Source organism: Peromyscus maniculatus, chromosome 11, assembly GCF_049852395.1.
Source record: "Peromyscus maniculatus bairdii isolate BWxNUB_F1_BW_parent chromosome 11, HU_Pman_BW_mat_3.1, whole genome shotgun sequence".
Taxonomy (NCBI): domain Eukaryota; kingdom Metazoa; phylum Chordata; class Mammalia; order Rodentia; family Cricetidae; genus Peromyscus; species Peromyscus maniculatus.
Window position 1 is genome coordinate 79,214,241 of NC_134862.1, and position 22,309 is coordinate 79,236,549.

Here is a 22,309-nt window from a genome sequence, read left to right on the forward strand (position 1 = left end):
AATACTGCTGGGTCGGTTTTTGTATAACTCCTGCTTTCTTGGAATAACATAGCTGTGCCCCACAGTGGGGCAAGCAAGCTAGCTTAGAAAACCCAGTTTTTCTCTTCTTTGCTGCCTCTGGGAAAACACAATGAGATGCAGAAAAGGTCAGAGCCTTCACCCCACGTTGAGATGTTCCTGACACAGAACAAGGGAACCTCTACATGCTGGACTATAGACTCTAAACCCAGGTTTAGTCAAGGCAGCAAATGAAAGGTCTAGACAGAAAGGCCCCCATCTCCCCCCTCTGGCATGTGAGTGGCTTGTGTGAACACTACAGAAGCCCCTTTCCCTCCCTTCCCATTTCTTCTCTATCTTCTTCCCTTTGAGGAAGTCAAAGGCCCAATTCTCTAGAACAATGGTTCCCAACCTTCCTAATGCTACAACCCTCTAATAAAGTTCCTCTTGTTGTAGTGACCCCCAAACATAACATAGTTTTGCTATTGTTATGACTCATAATATAGATATCTGTATTTTCTGATGGTCTTAGGTGACTCCTTGTGAAAGGGTTGTTCAACCTCAAAGGAGTCACGACCCACAGACTGAGAACTGTTGTTCTAGAGCGTTACTCCTCTGGACTCTGAGCTCTGACAGCAGTAACAGCAAAAGGACTCCACACCAGCTCTTGTTCATGACATCAGCAAATGACATCAAGGACTGTTCCAGTCCAGAGCAGCAATGGCAGAGCAATTTCCCCAAAGTTGTCAGCTTTGAGTGTTTTTCTGGTGGCTGCTGATGCTAACTCCCTGTGAGGGAGCTGCTTTGGTCCCTGTGTGGAAAAGTATACACATGAGCATGTCATTCCATCCCTTTGTGATGGAAGCAGACCGTGGACCCTGGGGTAAGAAAGATCTTCATTCAGAAGGAGTCAGTGGGCATGTGTGTTTCCTTACAGCTTCCCAAGGAGGGCTGGGCATGCACACATCATGTTGATGGTCCAGAAAGTCATAGATGGGGACCCTCACAGCAGTCAGCTAGTCTGGGGCATAAAAGATGGTCCATCCTAACTCATCCTCACTACTCTAATAGTGTCAAGCTGGAGGTTTGTTTGCAGTGGCCCTCTTCCTCATCTCTTCCAGTTCCCTCATTCCCCAGTCTCACAGGTTTGCAAAGCAAAATGCCATGGCTGTGCACCTACCCAGGGAGCCTCTAGGATCCCAGAACTCCAGAATTTTCCACCAGTCAGGAAGAAAAAAGACAAGCCAGCAAAACACATTATCATTTTATTATGCAATTTCCTTCTACAAGAAAAAAACTCTAAAAATATAAATACGAACTCTCTAAAAAATACTCAGAATAGAACTATAATCTTGTTCTTTCAAACAGGGACCAAACTTGTTCTGTAAAAGATGATGGAATAAAAACACATGTCTTCACGTCTCCCAGATACAGAACATTCACAGATACATTTCTAGAGAGAGGTGTGGGCTGGGACTGGGGAGGGAACACCCTCTTTCCAGGCTTCTGGAAGCAGACTTTGTGATCTATCAGGGTAAAGCTATGGGCTGAATGGGGGTATACAATGGGGCTGGAAAGAAGTGGGGGAGAAAAAGGCTCCAAGTCCCCAGCTTCTTAAACATAGAAGTTAGATTCTCCATTCCTCCCCATTTGCCTGACGACCCTCCCCACCCCTGCCCCAATGCAGATCAAGCTACCCAAAGACCAAGCCCCCAGAGGATCCTGATTCATTGTGAAGGCTGCCATACTACAGTCCAGACTGTTGGGATGGTCAGTGAGCCTGTTGGGGCACTAAATGGAAGAGCTGAGGTGAATCAAAGCCCTCAAGAGGATTTGTTCCTGCTGGTCCCCCTAGCACCAGGCAGCATCTGCAGCATCTAAGACACAGCTCAGTCTCAAAGGCCTTCCTGAGGTAGCAGCATCACTTCTATAGCTGGGAGATGACCAAGATTCTAGGAGTTGGTGCAGGCATCCATGACACCTAATTCAACACCCAAAACAAGTCTAAAGTACTCAGAAGTTTCCTTTTCAGGGGTCCTGGGCCAATACGATGGGATGTTTTGGCTAATCCTGGGCCTGAGGGCCAGGACTCTAGCAGTATCCTGGGTGCTTAGGCAAGCCAAGCCTCATGCTGTTGGTCCTAGGCAACCTTATCACTTAGTCTCTGGGGAAGGGCAGCCCCAGAGAGAAGCTACCAGCTGAGCTTCCCATCAGAGGAGCAAACCAAGATTCTGGCTTGGAGAGCTCAGATTACATTGGATTTGCTCTCTAGTGTATGCTTAGGCTTTCCATCCCACAGCCTAGACTCTCTATTTCAGGTTAATATTACAAGTCATTCTGGGAAAATTCATAGGTCCTCAAATGCTAGTCCTAAGGACTTCTCTGACTTCAAGGTCAGATGTCACATCCTTGGGATGTTCTTGGAACAAGGCACATGTGCTACATATGTGTTAACCATCCTATATACTCCATCGGGGCCTTCAGATGCCTGGCTGCACAGTTCCTCATGAGAGGAAGAGACAGGACTTTGCAGCGAGATGAAGTCTTGTTCTTTGTGGCAATGGAAGATGGGGTGAGAGAAGAGGGTCAGAGGGCAGAGGTGGCTGGAGCCATACAGCTGCTTAAGCAAGTATATGAGAGGGGAACCTCATCCCAGGGATCCCGGTGGCCAAGGCCTCCTATTCTGGTTCTGCAGGATTTAGCTCAGATGTCTGCTGGTTGGGAGGAGGGCAGCATGCTGGTGATGTTGAACTGGGAAGCGAGGCCTGGAGTCCCAGTCTCCCAGATGGGAAGCCCAGCAGGCAGCCAAGGAAAGACCACAGGAAGAAGAGCCAGATGAGTGCTACAGGACCTGCCCTGGCTGGGTGCACCATCCCCAGCCTCCTTGTGGGGCTCTGACCTCCTTGTTCGAGACCAGGGATGTCCTCTTCTGGCTACAAAGACCCTCGTGGCTGGGATCACTACAGAGTCTCCTGGCCACAGGAAGACAGCATGCTAGGGCCCCTGGAGGGAGAAAAGAACCCAAAGCAAGTTAACCTGGAAGGCAGGAACCGGTCAAGGGTTGATAAACCTTGCTGGTTCCTTACACAGATCCTGCCGGCAGAAGCAGAGGAGGATCGTTATCACCCGGGTAAAGGACAGAGGCTCAGGGGATATCTCTGGGCAGGCCTGCTGCTGCGGGGAACTCAGGACCCTTCAGCACACACACAAAGAAGCACTTTCACTTCCACAACCACTTTGCCACCACGGTCCTCACCGCATTCCAGTCTCTCACATGCTCCACCCTGGCTCTCACACATACTGTTCCCAGGCCCTGGCACTGCCTCATTCTTGGTGTGGAGTGGCCTGAGAAGCTGCTCTGATTCTCAGTGACGCCCTTCTCAGTCCTCACTTTACTCTTCTCTATGATCTCCGCCCTTGGCTCTTACAGGACCATTCCATGTTCCCAAGCTCTCCTCTTGAATGTTAGAACACTCTCTGCTGCTTCCGCAGGGGCCTGCCAAATTCTATCTTCACAAACGTAGCACAACTGCCCATACTATTGCCCGAAGTGCCTACCCAGAGAGGCAGGGGTATATCTCACTGGATAGGAAAACCCTGGAACCCTGGTGATGAGGTTCAACCTTTGAGGAAGTCCTCAAGGTCCCAGGCCTTGGAAGCACCTTTTCTGGCCCTAACCCAGAAACAGAAGAAAGATGGTGGCTAGGGGTCCACATGGCCTGGAGGCTAAAGGAAGTATGATGAGGTTGTGGTCAAGTTGCAGCTTTCCAGGCAGGATCCCATCACTAAACCAAGCCTCCCATTCCTCCCTAGCTGTATTTCCTTCAAGGCAGGCAGTCCTCGGACCACTATGGAAGAAAGGGACAGAATCAGGACTTGGTGGGGGCGGGGGTAGATAAAAACAGACAGCATATGCATCTGATCAGACAGGCAAAGAGAATTCCTGCTGGATCCATCCTCCTAGGCCAGTGGCCCTGTAATTCAGTAGGAAGCTGGGACAAGCCTGAGGGTAGATGCGTTCCAACAGCAGCCAGAGGATCTTACAGAGAAGTAGGATCGATCAGAGATGCCACCCACATCCTTTTGCCATTCTGCAGACTCCTTCGCTGGGACTACTTGTGGCCATCTGGTCCCACAGCAGCTCAGGTTGAAAGTGGGCTCTGCTGTGTCTTCCACGAGGAAGATGGGGGCATGGCAGAGTTGGGACAAAGGACCTGTGTGCAGTGGAGGACAAAGTGAAGAGCGTGTTCGGCTGGGAAGACAAGACACACTACTCAAAGGAGAGCAGGTCTGGGTGAAGGCCCTCGTGGTCAAGACTGGAGGTCCGTGCCCGCGGAGGCGGGTTGCTGTTCTCCCAAGACTCAGCCAGGCTGATGGGGCTCAAGCTGAGCTTGAGGCCATTCCTCTCAATGGGGCCAGGGGAGGAGGCTTTTCTGCACTCAGTTGCCTTTAGCTTGGATTCCTCCTGGCTGTTCTTGTGTATTAGGTCAGGTACCAAGAGAGACACCTCACCATTGGGCAGAGCCTCTCCCTTATCTCCCATTTCAACGGTAGATTCTGGCCTCGAAGTATCTGCAGAGGCAGGCTGAGCAGTGGGTGGAGAGTCCTGGGCCTCCCCAGGTGACAGTTCTGTCCCATATTCGAGACTGCTTAGGACGGGCTGCGATGAGATCAGCATGTCTTGGGTGGTCTTCAGGGCCCGAGGGGTTCGCTTCCGGGTTATGGGAGGTGGAGGATCCAGCAGAGGGAAGGCTTCTTGGACTGACCTGCAGGACCATGAGAATGAGCATCCAGGCTTTATGATGGCGAGACACCAGTCTACACACATTCTCAATTCTCTACTCCAACTGCCCCTTCACTGCCCCCCACCCCCCACCCCAGGTCATGCTTCCTCTGCTGAGCGCTCGTTCTGGGTTTAGGGTGCAGATTTTAGCAACTTCAGCACAATTAGTTATGGGGCCGTTCCCTCCTCATTCAGTGCTCAGAGTGGCACCAAGATAAAGATCCCAGTCATCTCAGAACCCAAGTCCCATTAAAGGGCATAGGTGTTGGAATCAAGGCCCAGAAAGGAGCTGTTGGATGGAAACGGAAGTAGCTGTAGCAGGTTTCTCCCTTCCTACCAGGCACTCAGTCTACAGCAGCAGTTTTCAGGAATGGCTGGCATCAGAACCCATGTGGGCAAGACCAGGGTTCAAACTCAGTTCCAAATACCGAGAGGCACAGCTACCTCTCTGAACTTGGGTAATTTGCAAATGAAAATACATTTAAACCTGGCATGGTGGCTCCCAGCTCTAATCTCAGAAAAGCCAAGGCAGGAGAATTGCTCTGACTTTGAGGTCAGCCTGGGCTGGACCGTGAGTTCCGGGCTAGCCTGGGTTACAGTGTGACACCACACCCAGACCGGAAAGCGCTTCTCTGACTGTGGAGTCTGAAGTGGGCTCTCATCAACTCAGGCCTATCTCTCTCCACTTTTCTTGACAGTAGTTGCTCATCCCCTCCTTGGGTCTGTTCTCTCCCGAACTCAGTGTAGTTTGTCCATGTTCCTACGTCTTCGAGTGGGATAAGGGGCAGATGAGAAGACTCACCTTTCATCCTCCAGCCAGGCTTCACAGGCCGCATCCTCCCCACCAGGCAGCTGGGCCCCAACAGTCTTGTTAATCTCCATCACACCCACACTGCCCAGGCTTGAGGACTCCTTTCTTCTCAGGAGGTCATTGACCTTGGCCCCCATGGCTTTGCCCAGGTTCTTCAGGTGCTGGCTGCTGCCCACCCTCAGTCCTGGTCCTCCTGCCTCTGCAGAGCCAGGGGTGACGGAGCTTGGCGCCGCAGATCTGGACAGGTGGGGGAAGGAACGGCTGGACTGGAGCTTGGGAGTGAGGGTTGTGTTCAAGTTCTCGAACATGCTGTGGTCAACTATGGACAGAGGAGAGAGGAGACAGGTGAGTGGAGGGGAGCAGGACCCTGGACTGTGCCACTCAGCCTCCCTTCGTTTATAGCACACTCATCACCTCACAAAGCTTTGAAAGCTTCTAGTAAAGATGCTTTTAAACTTTCCAGGGTAGTTTTTGGGGATAGGACATGGGACCAAAAATTCCAGTTGTTCCCCACCCTGGTTAATCAGTGACTGACTCCAGTCATAAAAAGTCAGGCGTATTCCTTTAAACCAGCCTCCTTGACTCGTGGCTTGACTTCTTTGGCCTTAAGGTCACCAAGGCCCTTTGAAGCAGAGAGAAAAATGAGGATGACATAGTGAAATGTGACATGTTTACACTGCGCTCTCTGTCTCAGGCACTGGAAACAGGGCTGGCTGCAGGAAGGGCAGACAGGGATCTGTGTTGGGAGTTCCCTACTGAAAGCCACATGTGTGGCACATTCTCCCCATGGGGTGGGTATGAGCCAGCAGCTCCTCAGGTCTTCTGGAGTGGAACTTGGGAGAGTAGGTAAACTTGTGGACACAGGGGCCAGACAGTCAATCAGACCCAGTGTGTGCCACACGGACAGGGCCTTGCTTCCAGTGAAGTACAAATGTCCTGACAAACCCCTGTCCACTTGTCCCCATGGGAACCCATTAAAGGAGCTCATTAGACCAGGGAGAGGCTCAGAGCAGCAGCTGCAGGCCTGGCACCACACTAGCTGTGGGTTGGCTAGAATCAGAACTCAGGCCTTCTAACCCAGAGTCCTGGGCTCTTTCCTCTACTTGGGTCATGGAATGGCTAAGGAAGAGGGTCCTCTTGGGACCTCTGTAGGGCTTGAACAGTTAGTTTGAGGGCTGGCTTACTGGATGGTAAATATTCCCAAGGCTGAGGCCACACTCCATGTATCTTTGTATTTGCATCTTCAACACCAAGCTTGGGCCTGGTACTCAGCAGGTACTCAATGAGCATCTCAGATGAGCTGCCCCAATTCACATTGCCGGTGGAGACTTAGGAAGGCTAAGACAGTAGCCATGAAGTCTGTTGTTGAAATGGCTGGAGCTCCAGGCTCTTTGCTATGCTGCTCAGACACAGGGTGCTGTATAACTTTATGACAACTTGACACTGCTAGAGTCACCAGAGAGGCGGCAGCTTTAACTTAAGAAAATGCCTCCATAAGAACATGGCATAAGCAAGCCTATAGAGCATTTTCTTAATTAGTGACTGATGAGGAAGGGCCCAGCCCATTGTGGGTGGTGCCATCCCCGAGCTGGTAGTTCTGGGTGCTATAAGAAAGCAGGTCGAGCAAGGCACAGGGAACAATCCAGTATGCAGCACCCCTCCATGACCTCTGCATCAGCTCCTACCTCCAGTTTCCTGCCTTGTTTGAGTTCCTGTCCTGACTTCCTTCAGTGATGGTCTATGGATGTGAAAGCATAAGCTAAATAAACTCCTTCCTCCCCAATTTGCTTTTGGTCATGGTGTTTCATCACAGCAATGGTAACCCTGACTAGGACATGCTGACACCTGGGTATCCATATTCTCTCTGAAAATTCATCTAGGTCATCAAAATAACCAGACTTTGAGCCTTAGTTGTCTATGGCCATTGTTCCAGCTTTGTTGTCTATCTGGATGAAGAGAGGTTGCATGTGGTCCCTGGGCTCCCATTGTCAATACGTCTGCTAAGGGTCTATCTCAGTAGACCTTTCCTAAGATTGCCTGAGGATAAGTCTTCATGTTCTGTCTCATTTGTCCTGCATTGCTGAGTTCCAGGCCAGGGGGAATGCTTTACTTTCTGTGATTTGAGTTGAGAAATCCCAACTGAATCAATCACCTAGATAACTTATATTGGAAGGGTCCCTAGGTGGCAGAGAGAAAGCCATGGGAAGAAGAGCGGAACTCTCTCACCCGTGGATGGCTTCCATAGTCTTCACCTCTGAGTAGCCTTGACCCATGGGCACATTTTCTCATGGAATATGGGCTAGCAGCTCCTCAGGTCTCCTGGGGTGGAATTACTGTGTGGTGGGAGGGACATGCCAGGGAATTTTGGAGAAGTCTCGAGCAGCTTGGACTCCAGATGTGCACCTATCACACTGGCAGAGCCCTCAGGCTACCCCACAGCTGCTCCTGACCATTCTCTTAAGAGTGTGTCTTGCCATGTCATCCACTTTGGCATAATTTGCCTATCGTGACCCAAATCCTTTCATTTTATTTACTTAGGCACTCTGCAAGCTAGCTGAGGTTATTTGGAAACTAATTTCACTATCCCTTTCCCCCCTTCCATCCAGAAAGAGCACAGAACAGAAAGGAATTGTATGCAATGCTCTATAGGTGTGCATTAGGAACAGCAAGTTCGCCACTGTTTCCTGGATCTCATAATTCTCTGGCAGTTTTTATAATGTCAGAGCAAGCACACTCATTTTAAAAGGCAGAAACACTAAAACTGCCCATCAATGTGATTCATAAATCACGGGTGCCTATTACTTCCAACGCACACCTTTAACAAACAACTTAGATGATGCCTCATTTGGATTTCCTGTACTTCTCTACTTTTTATAATATAGTCTGTGAAAGATGCTAAATTCCTCAGCAATTTAAAGTCTGTTCTATGCTTTCTTTTTCATTACCTCAGTTTTCCTGGGAAGTACACCTGGTCTATATAACAGAAGGGGAAGATCCTTGGAAGGGGCTATAGAATCTTAGAGTGCTTTTATTATCCACAAGGCCTTGCATAACAATAAGCATTTAATAAATCAGTTTAATTGAATTTGACTTTTATGTGAATTCTTAAAAAAAAAAAAAAAAACACCCAAAACCATCTCAACTATGGGTTGAGAATATAAGGAAGTCACTCAAGCTGTCTCTAGACTTGTGACTCCAGTCTCAGAAAGCACTCAAGCCCTCTCTGTGGCAGTGGTTCCGAAGGCTTCTGAGCTCAGGCTAGGAAACATCATCTTCTCTGTAAAGCTGGCCTCTGTAGTCCCCAATGTGAGTCCCTTTCCCGCTAATGAGCCTCTCACACTCTGTGCCTTCAGCCCCGGGGACTAGTCTTGGTGACTGACAGAACAATGATGATGGTGTGAAGGATGACTGGATCCCAGCAGGGAAGCCCTCCCAGCAGCACCCCATAACATGCACATATTCAAGCGGAGGGCGACGTTTGGGAAAATACATCATCCACAAGGAAGAGGGGGTCTTACCTGTCCGAGAAAAGGACTCGAAAGGCAGGTGGGGAACAAATGAGAGAAAGACACGTTTATGTAGTGACCAACCACTGTGAGAGAGGTTATCTCCTGTTTGAGCCGTCAGCAACAACCCACGAAAAAGGCTGTGCCACAAACCGCTTTAGCAAACTGTGCAAAGACCGAGTTCCCACAAACTCTCCGATAGCTAAATCAAAACAGGGTCGTGTTTTCAAAACAACCAAAAGCCAGCCTTCCCATTTCCCTCCGGACATTTTGGGCCCCCTTTACAAGAATTTAAAAGAATCTACCTAGTTAGTAACGGAAACACTTCTAAACCCGGTGGACCCTGTGCATATAGCTCACATCTTTGCTCCTTTCACACGGAAACTACTACATTGCAGCCAGGAAGACATTCATTCATACACTCTAACTCAGTCTAAAGGAACAGTACTAAAACCAAATGGCAGAGGCTGCTGCCCACCACATAGGCAGCTGATGGAGAAGGGGATTCAAAATCACAAAGCCTGACTCCCAGACCCACGAGCTTTGTTTACACCATGGTGACTCAAGGGAAATGGCCAACAACCTTAGAGCCACCAAAATATTAATGTTAATTTACATTGTAAACATTCTAGCAGTCTAAACCAACCATGGGGAGAAACAGAAGGGAAGTTAGGTTCCCTTATCCCTTCAAATGTTCAAGTAGCTGGGAATAAATGCTCAGACATGCTCTACAAAATTGGCCAGAGTTGGGAGTTGAGGATGGGGCTGTTTTTTGCAGCTAAGGTAAACACATCACCATTTACATCCAAAGCACTTCTACGTATCTAAGTTGATGGGCTTTGATGATGTCCAGAATGGGACACCTGCATCTCCTCTTCTAAGGGTCACAATCACCTTTCATTCTTATTCCACATCCTCCTAAGGGTGCCAGGTTGTTATATGGGAAAGGATGGCAGAGAGACAAAGCGGCCCCAGAATCCACAGTCTCACCAGCACACTGCCTTAATAAGCAAAGCAGGATGGAGGAAGCCACTTACCTAAAAGAGCACCAACAATTAGAAACAATAGCTGATCCCTAAGCTTAGGAAATATATGTTAAAGTGTTTTTAGGTATAAAAGGACATGGGGAAACTTACCTCCAAATTGTTCAAAAAACAAGTAAACAAACAAAACACATTAACTGGGAATGTTGCTCAGTGGTAGAGTGCTTACCCAGCATGCATAAGACCTTGTGTTTCATCCCCAATCACACACACACACAGACAGACACACACATACACAGATGCATACACACACAGACAAATACACACACATTCATGCATGCATACACACACATATGTACACATAAATTATGACTGGAAGAGGAACTGATAACACAATGGGATAAAAATGTTAAAACAGGAAGATCTAGCCACACAGTCTGTGGATGTTTCTGTACTAATTTTAAGTTTTGCACATTTTAGAAACTGAAATTGTTTCCCAAAAGTGTCGCAAAAAGCATGCTCTAAACAATGCGATCAGTAGAACAAAACAACACAGATATTCAGTGGTAGAGGCCAGGAAAATAGGAAGAAGAAAAGCAAGATGGTCACTCCCACCCAGAGGACGGAGGGTCCCAGACGTGGGAACACAGAAAAGTTGACACTCATAGAGAAAATGGGGGACAAACACCATCACTGTTATGGCTCTATGATATTCTTCCTTCTGGCTGGGCATTCTCAGCCAAGACGGACCACCGAGGAATGACAAAAAAACAAAAACAAAAACAAAAACAAACAAACTCCCGCCATTAGCTCCCCATCTGAAGTGTAGGTGGAGTAGACTTCCTGCCATCCTGGGAGATACCTGCTCACTCCATCGGTAACTTCTTTTGCTATTCAGTGGCTCTTTAATTTCATGCAGTTCCATCCTGGGGCCATTTCCCAAGTGACCGGAGTTCTGCTTAGAAAGTTCTTGACTATGGCTATGATCTTGAAGTATATCTATGTTTCCTCTAGCAGTTCCAGCATTTTCGGTTTGACTGTCTCTGACCTACTCTGAAGAGACCTTTGCATGAGGTGAAAGACAGTAGGTCCAATTGTAGTCTTCCGCAGTGGGGGCCCGGTTGCTACAACTATTTGTATTTCCCCCATTGTATGCTTTTGACACGTTTGTCAAAAACTAGGTGGCTACAGCTCTGCCACTTTATTTTCATCTCCCCTGTTTTATTAGTCTAACACCTGTGGAAATTATAATATTAAACAAGGGGACCCAACTCAGAAAGATTAAAAACTGGACTTTTTTTTAGGTGCAGATTCTAGTTTGTGATGTATATAGATGGGTGTAAAGGTGGGTGAAGCCAGCAGAAAACTAGAAAAAGGGACCCATAAATAATAAAAAGAGATGCTAAGGATAGTGGGAAAGGACAAAGGGCACATGTATGTCAACGTAGAAAGGTACTGGGAAAGGTTGTGGGACTTGGGAGATTAGAGGGGGTGGAGAAGGAAGGAGAATTTACTAAAACATACTTTGATAACAAAATTCTATAATGATAGCGAATCCTTTGTTATATTGATTTAAAAAATTTAAAGTAAGGAAAAAGAAAACAAAAAAGTAGTTAAGTTTTTAAAAGGCGAAATCGTCTTGCATGCAAGACAACTACATCCATCTTTTAAACTCGTAACCCCACTGGCTAGTGGAATTGTGGGACCTTGTGATGTCAGCTGCATTCAGAATGTTTACTGTCCAGACAATCTGGCCAGCCTCCCGGAGCAGGTGTGTGACCTCCGTAGCTTGTGGTGGTCGGAACATGGAGAACTTCTCACTTCTCAGCGTCTCTAGACCTCGAATCTCTTCCTCTGCCCTGAGTGCTTTTCCTGACATTATGTCCTCACTTGCCACCAGCTTGCCAGGTAAATGCTGAAGTCACCAGGACTACAAAGGTGGGGGATTCTGTTCATTAAACTTCTTTGAGTTGTGTTTGGAAAACATGGTCTTGTCAGATCACACTATAGGATCATGATTGCTTGAGGAAGCCAAATAACATAGGGGGAGAATATAAGTTTTCAAAAGACTGCATTCCTAGTCAATGTTGCTGACTATCTCTGGCAAGGGACAAATGGCAGAAGCCTTTGTTGCCACGTTTCTTTCCCCTAGAGCCAGCTTCTGTATGAAATCTCGAGGTGGTGATCTGTCTACACAGGGAGCCGGCTCTTGCATTAACTTGGTCTTAAACTGGGGGAAAAAAAGCATTAGTTAGTGGCAGGTAGTAGGCTAACTGATGAGCACAGGCAGGAACAAAGGTAGACACACGAAGATTTGTCAACTGAAGTGTGACCCTAGCTCTTCAGTGTGACCATCACCTGGAAGATGAGAGAGGCAGCTTCTCAGGCCTCCATACCAGATCCAGTGGTTCAGAACAAGAGCCCCTAGGGGTTCCCATGCACACTAGAACTGAGTTCTCCTAAACATCCATTTGCCCCTACAGAGAACATTTTAAAATTTACCTCCTAAAAGCTTAGCTCTTGCCATGGAGTTCAAGGCCGATCCACTTTCTCCCAGACCTACTTGGTGGAGATCAAAGCCATAGCCTCAGGCATGCTTGGCAAGTGTTTTCCCACTGAACTAACCCCTAACCCTAGACGGCCATAACCTTTTCTTTTTTTTTTTTTTTTTTGGTTTTTCGAGACAGGGTTTCTCTGTGTAGCTTTGCGCCTTTCCTGGGACTCACTTGGTAGCCCAGGCTGGCCTCGAACTCACAGAGATCCGCCTGCCTCTGCCTCCCGAGTGCTGGGATTAAAGGCGTGCGCCACCACCGCCCGGCCATAACCTTTTCTTAAGTGAACTTGTCACCTGAGATTTAGTAGCTACTTCAGCATGCAACTTGCCTATGTAAGCTGTGACCAGAGCTTCCCTCTTGGAACCTGTGTCCCAGAGTCCCATGAAAAGGAAGTTACATGTGATAAGCAGGACCGTCAGGTGAGGGGTGGGCCAGGGAAAAAAGTGTCCTCTGAGCCAAGTCTTCATAATAAGGTTGGAAACCAAGGCTTTCATTGTATTACACATGACCTTTACTACTACGTCATGCCCCCGGCCTGGCCAAATCTTATAACCTGGTTCCCAGAGGACATTTTTTTAGGTTTGAAGAAACTGCCCCATCTATGACTCCCTGGGATACCACCTGGAACAGGTCTGCTTGTTTGACTCTAGAAGTCACTGTTTTGCATTAGTTTTGATATCCCTAAACACACAGAAGGTAAGCCTCTAAAGTATGTCTTGGAAGGTCCCCAAAAGAGGACTCCCAGTCTTGCTCAGCTCACCGTTTCTATAACCCAGACATTGTAAAGACGGAGGTACCCACTGAGGCTTCCAGCCCAGCTCAGGACCTGCTACCCCAGTACCAAAGCAATGCTCTCCAGCATGGGGTGCAGAGCCAAGTGCCCTCACCAGGTGAGGCCTTCTCCTCCTCTGGGCAGGGATACGAGAGACACTGTACCCCTAAAGGGAAGGGTGTCCACTCACCACATGCTGCCTTTTAACCTGTACCTCCTGTAGTAGAGGCCCACAGGCCCACAGAGGCGTCTTGTCTTTTAGTCCTCTCTGCCAAGCTCATGTGGAGGGCCAGTTTCTGTCTGAGTCGCCTATGGAGTGATTAGAATGGGTACCGAGACTGGAGAAGTTGTCAAGTCATTGGCGGGAGAAAGGTTACAGGTTGTCAGGTGTCTACCTGCCCTTGCCTATCCTTAGAGGAGTCAGAAGTCAGGATTTCTTTGCACAGGGCAGGTTCTGTCTTCTGCCAAGACCCCCAATGGCTATTTTCACCAGCAGGAAAAGAACGCAGCAGGAACGGATGTCTTGGCCTGTTCTTCCCATCCCCTCATCAACCGTGGCCTCTCAGCCACCGTCAAGGTGGGACTTGGGTCTGGTGAGGTTGTGGCTGACTGCCTGCTTCTCCTGACTGCCTCCAGCCACTTCACCCTTCCTTCTCCTCAGCCCCAAACTCAGACCCTGCCCTCTCCTTTGCAGACTTGGGGAACGCCCAGAATGGGGAGCAGCTGAGGCGAAACTGCACCATCTACCGGCCCTGGTTTTCCCCTTACAGCTACTTCGTATGCACAGACAAAGAGAGCCACTTGGAGGCTTATGGGTTCCCAGAGGTGGACCGGGAAGAGGGCAGAGGCGACAACTGCCTTATTGAGGATGTGGCTGAGAGTGTCTGCTCGTCTTCCTCCTCCCAAGAGAACACGTACCCCAGGGAGGCCAACAAGAAATCCAAGCATGGTTTGGAGTCTATTACATCCCAGGACATCCTAATGGCTTCCAAGTGGCACCCAGCCCAACAGAATGGCTACAAGTGTGCGGCCTGCTGTCGCATGTACCCCACTCTGCACTCCCTCAAGAGCCACATCAAGGGGGGCTTCAAGGAGGGCTTCAGCTGCAAGGTATACTACCGCAAGCTCAAGACTCTCTGGGGCAAGGAGCAGAAGGCCCGGCCAGGAGAGAGGCTCTCCTTGGTCAGCTGCCAGGCCTTCAAGTAGTCTGCCGACACCTCAGGTAAATAGGGATGAGGCCTACTTATGCCTCTGGAGAGGTAACAATAAATTGAAGTTAGTCATAGTATTCTCCTGTCAAGTCTGGTCACCCTCCATCAGCTGCTCTTCTTGGTACCCCGTGAATCTTCTTCACCTTCCATTATTAGTGGTTGCCTCGCAACACCAGACCCACCTCTTTGTCGTCCTCGCCCTTTCTCTCAAGGGAAACACCCTAGTTGAAGTCTGAGAATATCCACTAAGTGGCCGTTAAAGGAAGGTGCCCAGACTAGCAGTGGCGGCCTCATCTGGGAACCAATAAGAGACACAATTCCTAGAACACACTCGGTCAGAAACTCTGGGGTAAGAGCCTGGTCAGCTGTGCCATACTCATGGTGACTCTGAAGCAATTCAGATGTTAAAAAAACAAAACACTGCTCCAGGGTGCTGGTCTACAGGATCAGTCCTTGCCCACACTGAGGACAAAGGGCAGAGGAAGAATTCCTGTAGTTTGAAAGGCATCTTAGACACTAACCTTTTGAGGGAATTATACCTCTGGGGAGGACAACATGACTCTGAGCATAAGTCAGGAAAGAGAGAAGGAGGGTGGGCCATCTCCACCACATGTACCATGACTACGCCCCAGAGTGGGTACGTCTTGCTGAAGCAGACAGAATGATGCTTAACCCAGCGGATATATTTCCATGGCTGTTTTGAATCATGTCAGAATACAGTTAATCATGTGATAACACTGTATGATTCTGTCCCCACACAATGTACCAGGTGGACAGTCCTGATCCTGACTCCATTTCAGGGCAACCCTCTCTGCCAATCTGAAGCAGAAAGATGACCGGGCATTTCCTCTCGGGGACTGGGTATCAACTGTCGCTTAGTCCTCCCCCACCCAAGAGTGGGTCAGTGTGTGTAGCTCCCTCCTTTGTTTTCCCCGTGATACGTGGTGACCCTTCCTGGTTTAGCAGAGCTGCTTCTGTTTATCATTGTGTTGTCAAAATGCCATGCACGATTCTCAAATGTTTCCCCAGCACGAGCAATGCTGTGCTCAAATCCCTCTCATTTAACATAGCATGAGAAGAACCCTGACCCTTCATCAAGCCCTGTTTACCACTGCTTTTGCTGTGACCCACCCCCTTCTTAGCAAGAGTCCAGAGTCTATGTCAGGCTCAAGAACTGAGATTTGCAAGTCACAACCTGGCCACTCAGATGCCAGGTGGTCTCTAGGCAACCCTGACATCACTCCCTAGATACCGCCCCCCCCCAAAGGGAGACATGACTGGTGAGCCTTTCTAGCACCCACTCTGTGTTTCTTACCTGGAAAAGCCCCTGAGCTCTGGAAGGTGGCTTTTTTTTTTTTTTTTTTTTTTTTTTTTATTTATTTATTTTTTTAAAACTTTTCTTTGCAACTCTCAGCCCTTTTGAGTATTCTTGCAGTGTTCACCTTTTCCTCCACCACTTTTTTTTTCTTCTTTTTTTTCTGGTTTATTTCTATCTATTACAAATGTATAAAAAATCCTCCATCAACGCTGCTGATAGAAGCAGAACCTTGAGAAATATACCTTTGGTTTGCCTCAGAAAAGGAACACATATTGCACTGTAAAGTTTATAAAATTGGTGCAAAACATTGTGGTAATGTTACAATACCAGTTTTAAGAGTTCAATGACTAATGGGGAGCCGATGGGATACATGCAGAACTGTGAAAGCGATCTCACTTAGCCAGCTGTACACGTAGACTGTAAATCTACATTCAGATCAATTCTGAACTAAAACTATCATCTCAGTTTATCTGTTGAGGTCAACCAGGAAACCCTAGAATATACCTTGATTTTTGCAAAAAACAAAATAGGGGGAGGGGTTTCTTCAGCATTTCAGTCCACGAGTAACAGTATCCTAACAGGCAAAGTGTTTTCTCACTGTCAACATAGAATGAACTGCTGCTGGAGGTCAACTTGGGCTTTAATTTTCATTAGCACTTACGTGCATAGTAGTCCAAGTTGTTGATCTCATGACTTTAAAAAGTAACTCTAAAAAAGTAAAATGGTCCTTCTTGGAAGACTAAAGAAAGACATCCAGCCACAGTTGTAGAGAGTCTCATCAAAACAATATACCCTTTTATGAATTACGCCTCAATTAAAAAAAATAGCCCCAAATAAGAAGCAGCTCTGAAAAAGAAAATATAACTTAAGATATTTGAAAAAAACAAGGTGAATACAGGTTCAAAAATAATTAAGATACATTTTCTTAAGACTACCTAGAATTAGGCTTTAAAGAATTCTACCATTTCAAGTTTACCACTAGCTACTAGATACCCATTTACAAACAAGATGTTCACTTTTTTTGTTCCTTTATCGAAAGAAAAATCTACCTTCAGACTATGAGGGTGGTGATGGGGAGGGACTAGAAAACAAAATTCAAACAATCCCATGCAAATATCACATTTTTCAAATGGAAGAACTCCAAACTGCACTAGAAGTTCCAATCACTAAGACACTTTCCATTGAAATGATTTAAGTACAACTACATGGCACCAAGGTTTAGGCCTAACATAGGCCTGACAACCAAGTCCTTGTTTTCTGGAAGAAAAGCCTCAAAAGTCCCACTCAATTCCACATAACAATACTTCAAAGATCAATTAGGTTTTCCTTTCCTTAATATTTTTGTTTTCGACTTCTAATCTTAAAGACTAGATTAAAACTTAGCTCATTTCCCAGAAGGCATTGCTTCCCTTTGCTCCACGAAAGAGTCCACCAAGACCTCTTCCTCAAAACCATCCAGCCCCTAGCCTCCAGCCTGTGCTTGTGATGCATCTTTCTCAACATCAGCTTGATCTGCACTGACAATGATTGTCGAAGCCTAGAATTCAACATTTACAAATTGTCATTCACACACACAAAACACACTATTATCACACAACTTGTGTCTTGAGAGAAGGAAGGTGGCTTTTTAACGTGTGTGGTTGTTCATAGGTGCCATTTCCCTTCGATAGGGCTCCTCAGCAATACAGCGAGAAGCATGCACAGGAGAGGCCCTTCTTAGTTTCACACTGCCTGGGGAACCGGCTGGCTCCTGATCTTCTGCCAACCCCATGCTCCCTGCTCCAGGACCCCTGCATCACATGCCCCAAACGGCCAAGAGGAAAAGCAGCCATGGGAGTTAGAGAAGGGACCACAGCATGTGCTCGTTACTATCCTCATATGTGCAGCATCTTCTCCCTAGGGACAGGAAGGTGCCGTCTACATTTTGCATCTAATATACCGAGGAAGCACACTAAGATGCTGTCCTGTACCCCGGGGCAGTGAGAGCTGCGCTCTGCTGAGGTTTTTTACGATGCAGTCTTCTATGCGCTCATGAAAGTGGCATGGGATATACACCATCCCAGTGTACGGGTGAGGAAAGAGCCCGGTTCACTTCGCTGGCAGAGGAGAAGAGAGGGCATCTAAACCTGGCCTTTCTGGTCTTGCCTCTGCCCTGGGCCTGACAGAGCGCTAGGCTTGACAAGCTTCCTGCCTTCAAAAAAAAAAAAAACGCTGGAAGTCCCAGTTTGGGGAAGTCAGACAAGTAAAGGCTGCATTGTGATGCCCATACTCCCACATGCCAGGATTTGATCTGTGAATCTTTGTTGCTGCAACACTTCTGGGAAAATAGGAGGAGGAGGAGCCTGTTTTGTTCTCTGTATGGACTTGGCTGGATTGGGCCCTTTTGGGCAACTACCAAATAGAAATCTCAGACACAGAGTTCAGAAGTCAGTGAAATTGTATGATTTTGATCGTAGTTATGGTAGAAACAATGGCAGTGTTTTTAATACCCCAAAGTCACCGCTACAACCCTCATACTCCAATGGTATCTGGAGTATGAAAAAGAAACTGGGTGTAGGGTAGGTGATTACAGTCTCTGTTTTCACGGCCTTGGGCTGGATAATTCTTTGTTGAGGCTGTCCTATGTATGGTAGGATCCCTGATTTCGCCCCCTCTATATACCAAAAGCATCCATCCATCCCCTAGTGATGAGAAATGAAGTATCGAGATCCTGTCAAATGTCCCCCAGGGAAGCCAAATTATTTCCAGTTACTACCAGGAGACAGTCTAGCCCTGCAGGGTTGGTTCATATGTCCTGCAACCAAGGATCCACTTTGCTCCTCTCCTCCAGGAGATGTGAATTCTTTCTCCCAGAGCTGATGTTGCCTGGCTTAGGAAGTGGGTGCAAGGGGAGGGGACAGAAGAAGCAGGTTAAACAGAAGAAGCAAGTAGAGACAATAGGAAAGCTTTTAGAAATAAGAAAGGTTTATTTAGCAAAAGCCACTAACTAGTGACAACATCCAGGGAGTAAGTGCACTTACATTAACAGAATCGTTTCCCAGAGAGCTGATCCAACAGCTAATGACGCAATGGTTTTAGGAAGCAGTGGGGAGGGAAAAGCAGTCAAGCAAAGAGAATAAATAAAGGAATACAACTCATAAACAAGGTCAGCTGAGAGGAGCGAGGCGCAGACAGGTTTTTACAGACAGCATCAATAGAAGCAGGAATCCAAGGAATATAGTTTTCAGTTCCCATATGCAGTCCATCCTGTGCAGAGAAATTCTGTCCTGCCTCTGCAACTGCGAAGCCTTGGATGCCCAAGAGCTTTCTGGCACCTGGGGCAGGCTTCAGTAAGGAGCCCCTGGTGTCCATGTGTCCTCCATATAGGGCAGAGTAGAAGGAAGGAGAAAGGCAGAGTTGAGTTAGCAGAGCGAGAAGCAAGGAAGGTGGAGGATGTTGCTGGGAAGTCAGGTCCGCAATATTCCCTGTCCTGTCCATTGGCCTAAATAGAGGGTTGGTGGCTGCTGACCCCACAAGACCCCTAGATCCGTTCTTTGTGTCCCATCTCCACATACCAAGTGTGTACAGATTTGGGCCTTACTAGAGAGGATACCGGCACATGAAGGAATTCCCTAGAGAGGGCCTTAATCAGGGAAGGAGAGGGTCAAGGAAGGCAGAAATGAAGGGCAAAAGTCTTACACGAGTCTCAAGTCAGCAGCCATCTATTAACCAGTCTCTCCATTCTTCCATCTCACATCTATTTTTTCTCTCCTCTCATAGGCTTTTAAAAATCATCCTCTTTCCCACATACTTCTTTACTATCCTATGGTCCTTTCCACTCACAGTCCATACACTTCCATTTGTCTCTGATTTTATCCTCGGCTCCTGTTCACAGGAAATAGGCCTTGAGGAAACAGACCACTCGCTCTCTCTGATACACAAATGCTTCGATCCAAAGGTCCTAGGTTCAAGGAAGCCTGGGTTGGGATTGAGTCAGTTAGGCTCAGCCAGACTTGATTCCTGCCAGCTGCTTCTTCAATTTTGTGGACCTCACATCTCAAATTCTCCCTTCCTTGTGTATCTGGACCTCCTTCCAATGGTTAATTAGAAAATTAACCATCGGAATCCTACCTCTTCAACTAAATGCAGAGTTGGAAAAGGATACAACAACATTGTTTATCCAAACACCCTGGAGATCTTTCTAGTCACTTCTCACAAGTCCAGAAGCATGTCCCTACTTCCCTCATACATACACGCGTACACACACACACACACACACACACACACACCCCATCCTATTACCATCAACACCCTGATGCACTCGGGGGGTAAGAATGTAAAGCTATGTTAATTTCCTTTAACTTGACTGTTTAGTTAAAAGAAACTCCACTGTGACTATAAATAAGGACCATGCTTGCGTTCAGATACATTTCAAAGCAAAGCTGGGCCTGAAGATCTCCTTTTGGGCAGCTCCATCCTTATTAACTGACCCTCTGATAATACTGCAGCTTGGCCTGCAGCTTGGCCTATAGGATGACAATGAACACCCCCCCACACCCCGACCCCCACCAATCATGTGACTTTGAACCTGTCTCAGCTATCTCTTCAGGAGTTGGAAAATCTACTAATCAGTTAAGGTCTTATGGGGTGGAGGGGGGAGCTTTTCTCACGAGCCTAGCCAGCCTATTACAGAGTGGAGATCCCTAGACAAGGCCTGGATGGTAAGAGATTAAAGTTGCACTTTTAATACCTGTGCTCAAGGCACGCACCTTCAGAGAGATGGGCTGGGGTGGCACAGCTGTGGTCCCTGATCTAAGTGGCAGTGATTCTGAAGGGTAGACAATCTCAGCCATCAGCTTGCATCCATTTCCTTTTCTTTCTTTTTTCTTTCTTTCTTTCTCTTTCTTTCTTTCTTTCTTTCTTTCTTTCTTTCTTTCTTTCTTTCTTTCTTTCTTTCTCTCTCTCTCTCTCTCTCTCTCTTTCTTTCTTTCTTTCTTTCTCTCTTCCTTCCTTTCTTTTATTTTTTTTTTCCAGTAAATATCACTATAGTCCAGTGGAGGGAATAGGTACAGAGGTAAGGCAAGGGGGATCTGGGTCTCTGAGACTTGCGCAGAGGCATGGTACTATCAAAAAGGGGTATTAGGGCAGTTCTTAGCCTCATTTATATGAGCTGGGCTGCAGGCAGGAAATGGGTTGGGGTAGGGTTTCCAAACTGAAGAATCAGGCGTAAGTAAGCTGTAGCAGCAATGAGCTATCCTCCCCCTGGCCTCTCACAGCAAGGTCCTGAACTGTCGTAACACTCCTGGCTTCCTCAGAAGCAACACCCAACACCCAGCTAGAGAAAATTCCTAGTTTATTCACTGTGACTCGTGACTCCTCTCAACTCTATACTCAGGCATTGCCTCACTTTCCCAGCAGCCCAGGGCATCCAGCCTCTACAATCTCAGCCAGGGCGTGGGGAAGGAATTCTTCTATAGCTCAGGGGAGGGTTAGGCAACTTGTAGCATCCTGATATCCAAAAAAATAAACGAAGTACCTAAAAAGGTACCAATGGCTTCCCTTTATGGTCTGCACCACAGAGACAGGAGAGTGTGTGGGTCACTGAGGCATCACTAGATAGGTTGATTAGAACCTGACTATAACAGTGGGAGCAGCAAGCCTTCCAGAACTGTGGACGGACCCTGTCCCAAGGCCCTAGGCTCTGGAATGCCCTGCTTCCACCCGCTTCAGTCATTAGCAGAATGCAGGCGCTGATTCCTGTCTCTGGGAATCCAATTTTCTGCCCCCATTTACCTTCTAAAGCAAAATCCTGACCCTCCTCTGAAGCCCTACACTCTCCTCCGCCCTGGGTGTTATTTTCAGCCACGCCTTCCCTGGGCATCCCCTGCCAGGGAACACTGGCATCACTGCTACCACCTCCACCAACTCCTTGCCCTGCACCTACACGGCGATCTCATCATCCAAACTGTCACCCAACTCCTGCCGCTGTAGCACATTGAGCAGGCGTGGTAGCTCCTCCTGGGACCACGAGTCACGCTCTTCACTGTCGTCCGTGTTGGACTCATACTCTGAGGCGATGCCTGACTCCCGGAACTTGATGAGCTCCAGGCCCCCCAGGAGCGGCTCACCCTGCGCCATGGGCCGGGTATCCTCGGGCGGGAGGAAACGAAAGCACTCCAGCTTCACCAAGCAGTCACGCCTACCTAAGGGGCTGCCCGCTGGGTGGGCGAAGTCAGCCAAGCCGGCGCCCAGCAGCGGCGAGTGGAGGTCCTCCGGCTTAGGGGTGGTGGGTTCACAGAGCACAGGCAGGGCTCCTGAGCGGAAGGTGATCTCCAACAAGCTGTCCTGGGAGCCCACTGCGGGGAGACAAGGGGCAAGGAGAGGCAGTGTTAGG

General features: G+C 47.9%; 3 protein-coding genes across 4 annotated transcripts in view; 1 reads left to right on the top strand and 2 right to left on the bottom strand.

Moving 5' to 3' along the window:
* Nucleotides 1-1,246: 1,246 nt before the first annotated feature.
* Nucleotides 1,247-11,835, bottom strand: C11H1orf226 (chromosome 11 C1orf226 homolog). The gene is made up of 3 exons (XM_006994433.4): nucleotides 9,110-11,835; nucleotides 5,583-5,910; nucleotides 1,247-4,763 (listed from the first exon to the last, which is right to left on the bottom strand). Exons 2-3 carry the CDS (start codon nucleotides 5,897-5,899, stop codon nucleotides 4,268-4,270), a joined length of 813 nt encoding a protein of 270 aa, XP_006994495.3. The 5' UTR covers nucleotides 5,900-5,910; nucleotides 9,110-11,835; the 3' UTR covers nucleotides 1,247-4,267.
* A 19-nt stretch (nucleotides 11,836-11,854) lies between these two features.
* Nucleotides 11,855-14,695, top strand: Spata46 (spermatogenesis associated 46). Its single transcript, XM_042258559.2, has 2 exons — nucleotides 11,855-11,988; nucleotides 14,102-14,695. The coding sequence occupies exons 1-2, from the start codon at nucleotides 11,886-11,888 to the stop codon at nucleotides 14,611-14,613; spliced, it is 615 nt and encodes a 204-aa protein (XP_042114493.1). The 5' UTR covers nucleotides 11,855-11,885; the 3' UTR covers nucleotides 14,614-14,695.
* Nucleotides 14,696-15,964: 1,269 nt separating this feature from the next.
* The window catches only part of Nos1ap (nitric oxide synthase 1 adaptor protein), a 287,554-nt gene continuing 281,209 nt past the window's right edge, over nucleotides 15,965-22,309 (bottom strand). For both annotated transcript variants that reach the window (XM_076547944.1, XM_042258557.2), the window contains exon 10: nucleotides 15,965-22,271. In XM_076547944.1, coding sequence (XP_076404059.1) covers nucleotides 21,856-22,271 — 416 coding nt within the window. In that variant the 3' untranslated portion in view covers nucleotides 15,965-21,855. The remainder of the gene's footprint in view (nucleotides 22,272-22,309) is intronic.

Bases quoted from the DNA above. Each gene is read 5' to 3' on its own strand.
- C11H1orf226 (XM_006994433.4), bottom strand. From the start codon at position 5,899: ATGTTCGAGAACTTGAACACAACCCTCACTCCCAAGCTCCAGTCCAGC. The intron at 4,764-5,582 runs GTGAGTCTTCTC...ATGGTCCTGCAG, and splicing joins GCCTGGCTGGAGGATGAAAG to GTCAGTCCAAGAAGCCTTCC.
- Spata46 (XM_042258559.2), top strand. From the start codon at position 11,886: ATGGAGAACTTCTCACTTCTCAGCGTCTCTAGACCTCGAATCTCTTCC. The intron at 11,989-14,101 runs GTAAATGCTGAA...TCTCCTTTGCAG, and splicing joins ACTTGCCACCAGCTTGCCAG to ACTTGGGGAACGCCCAGAAT.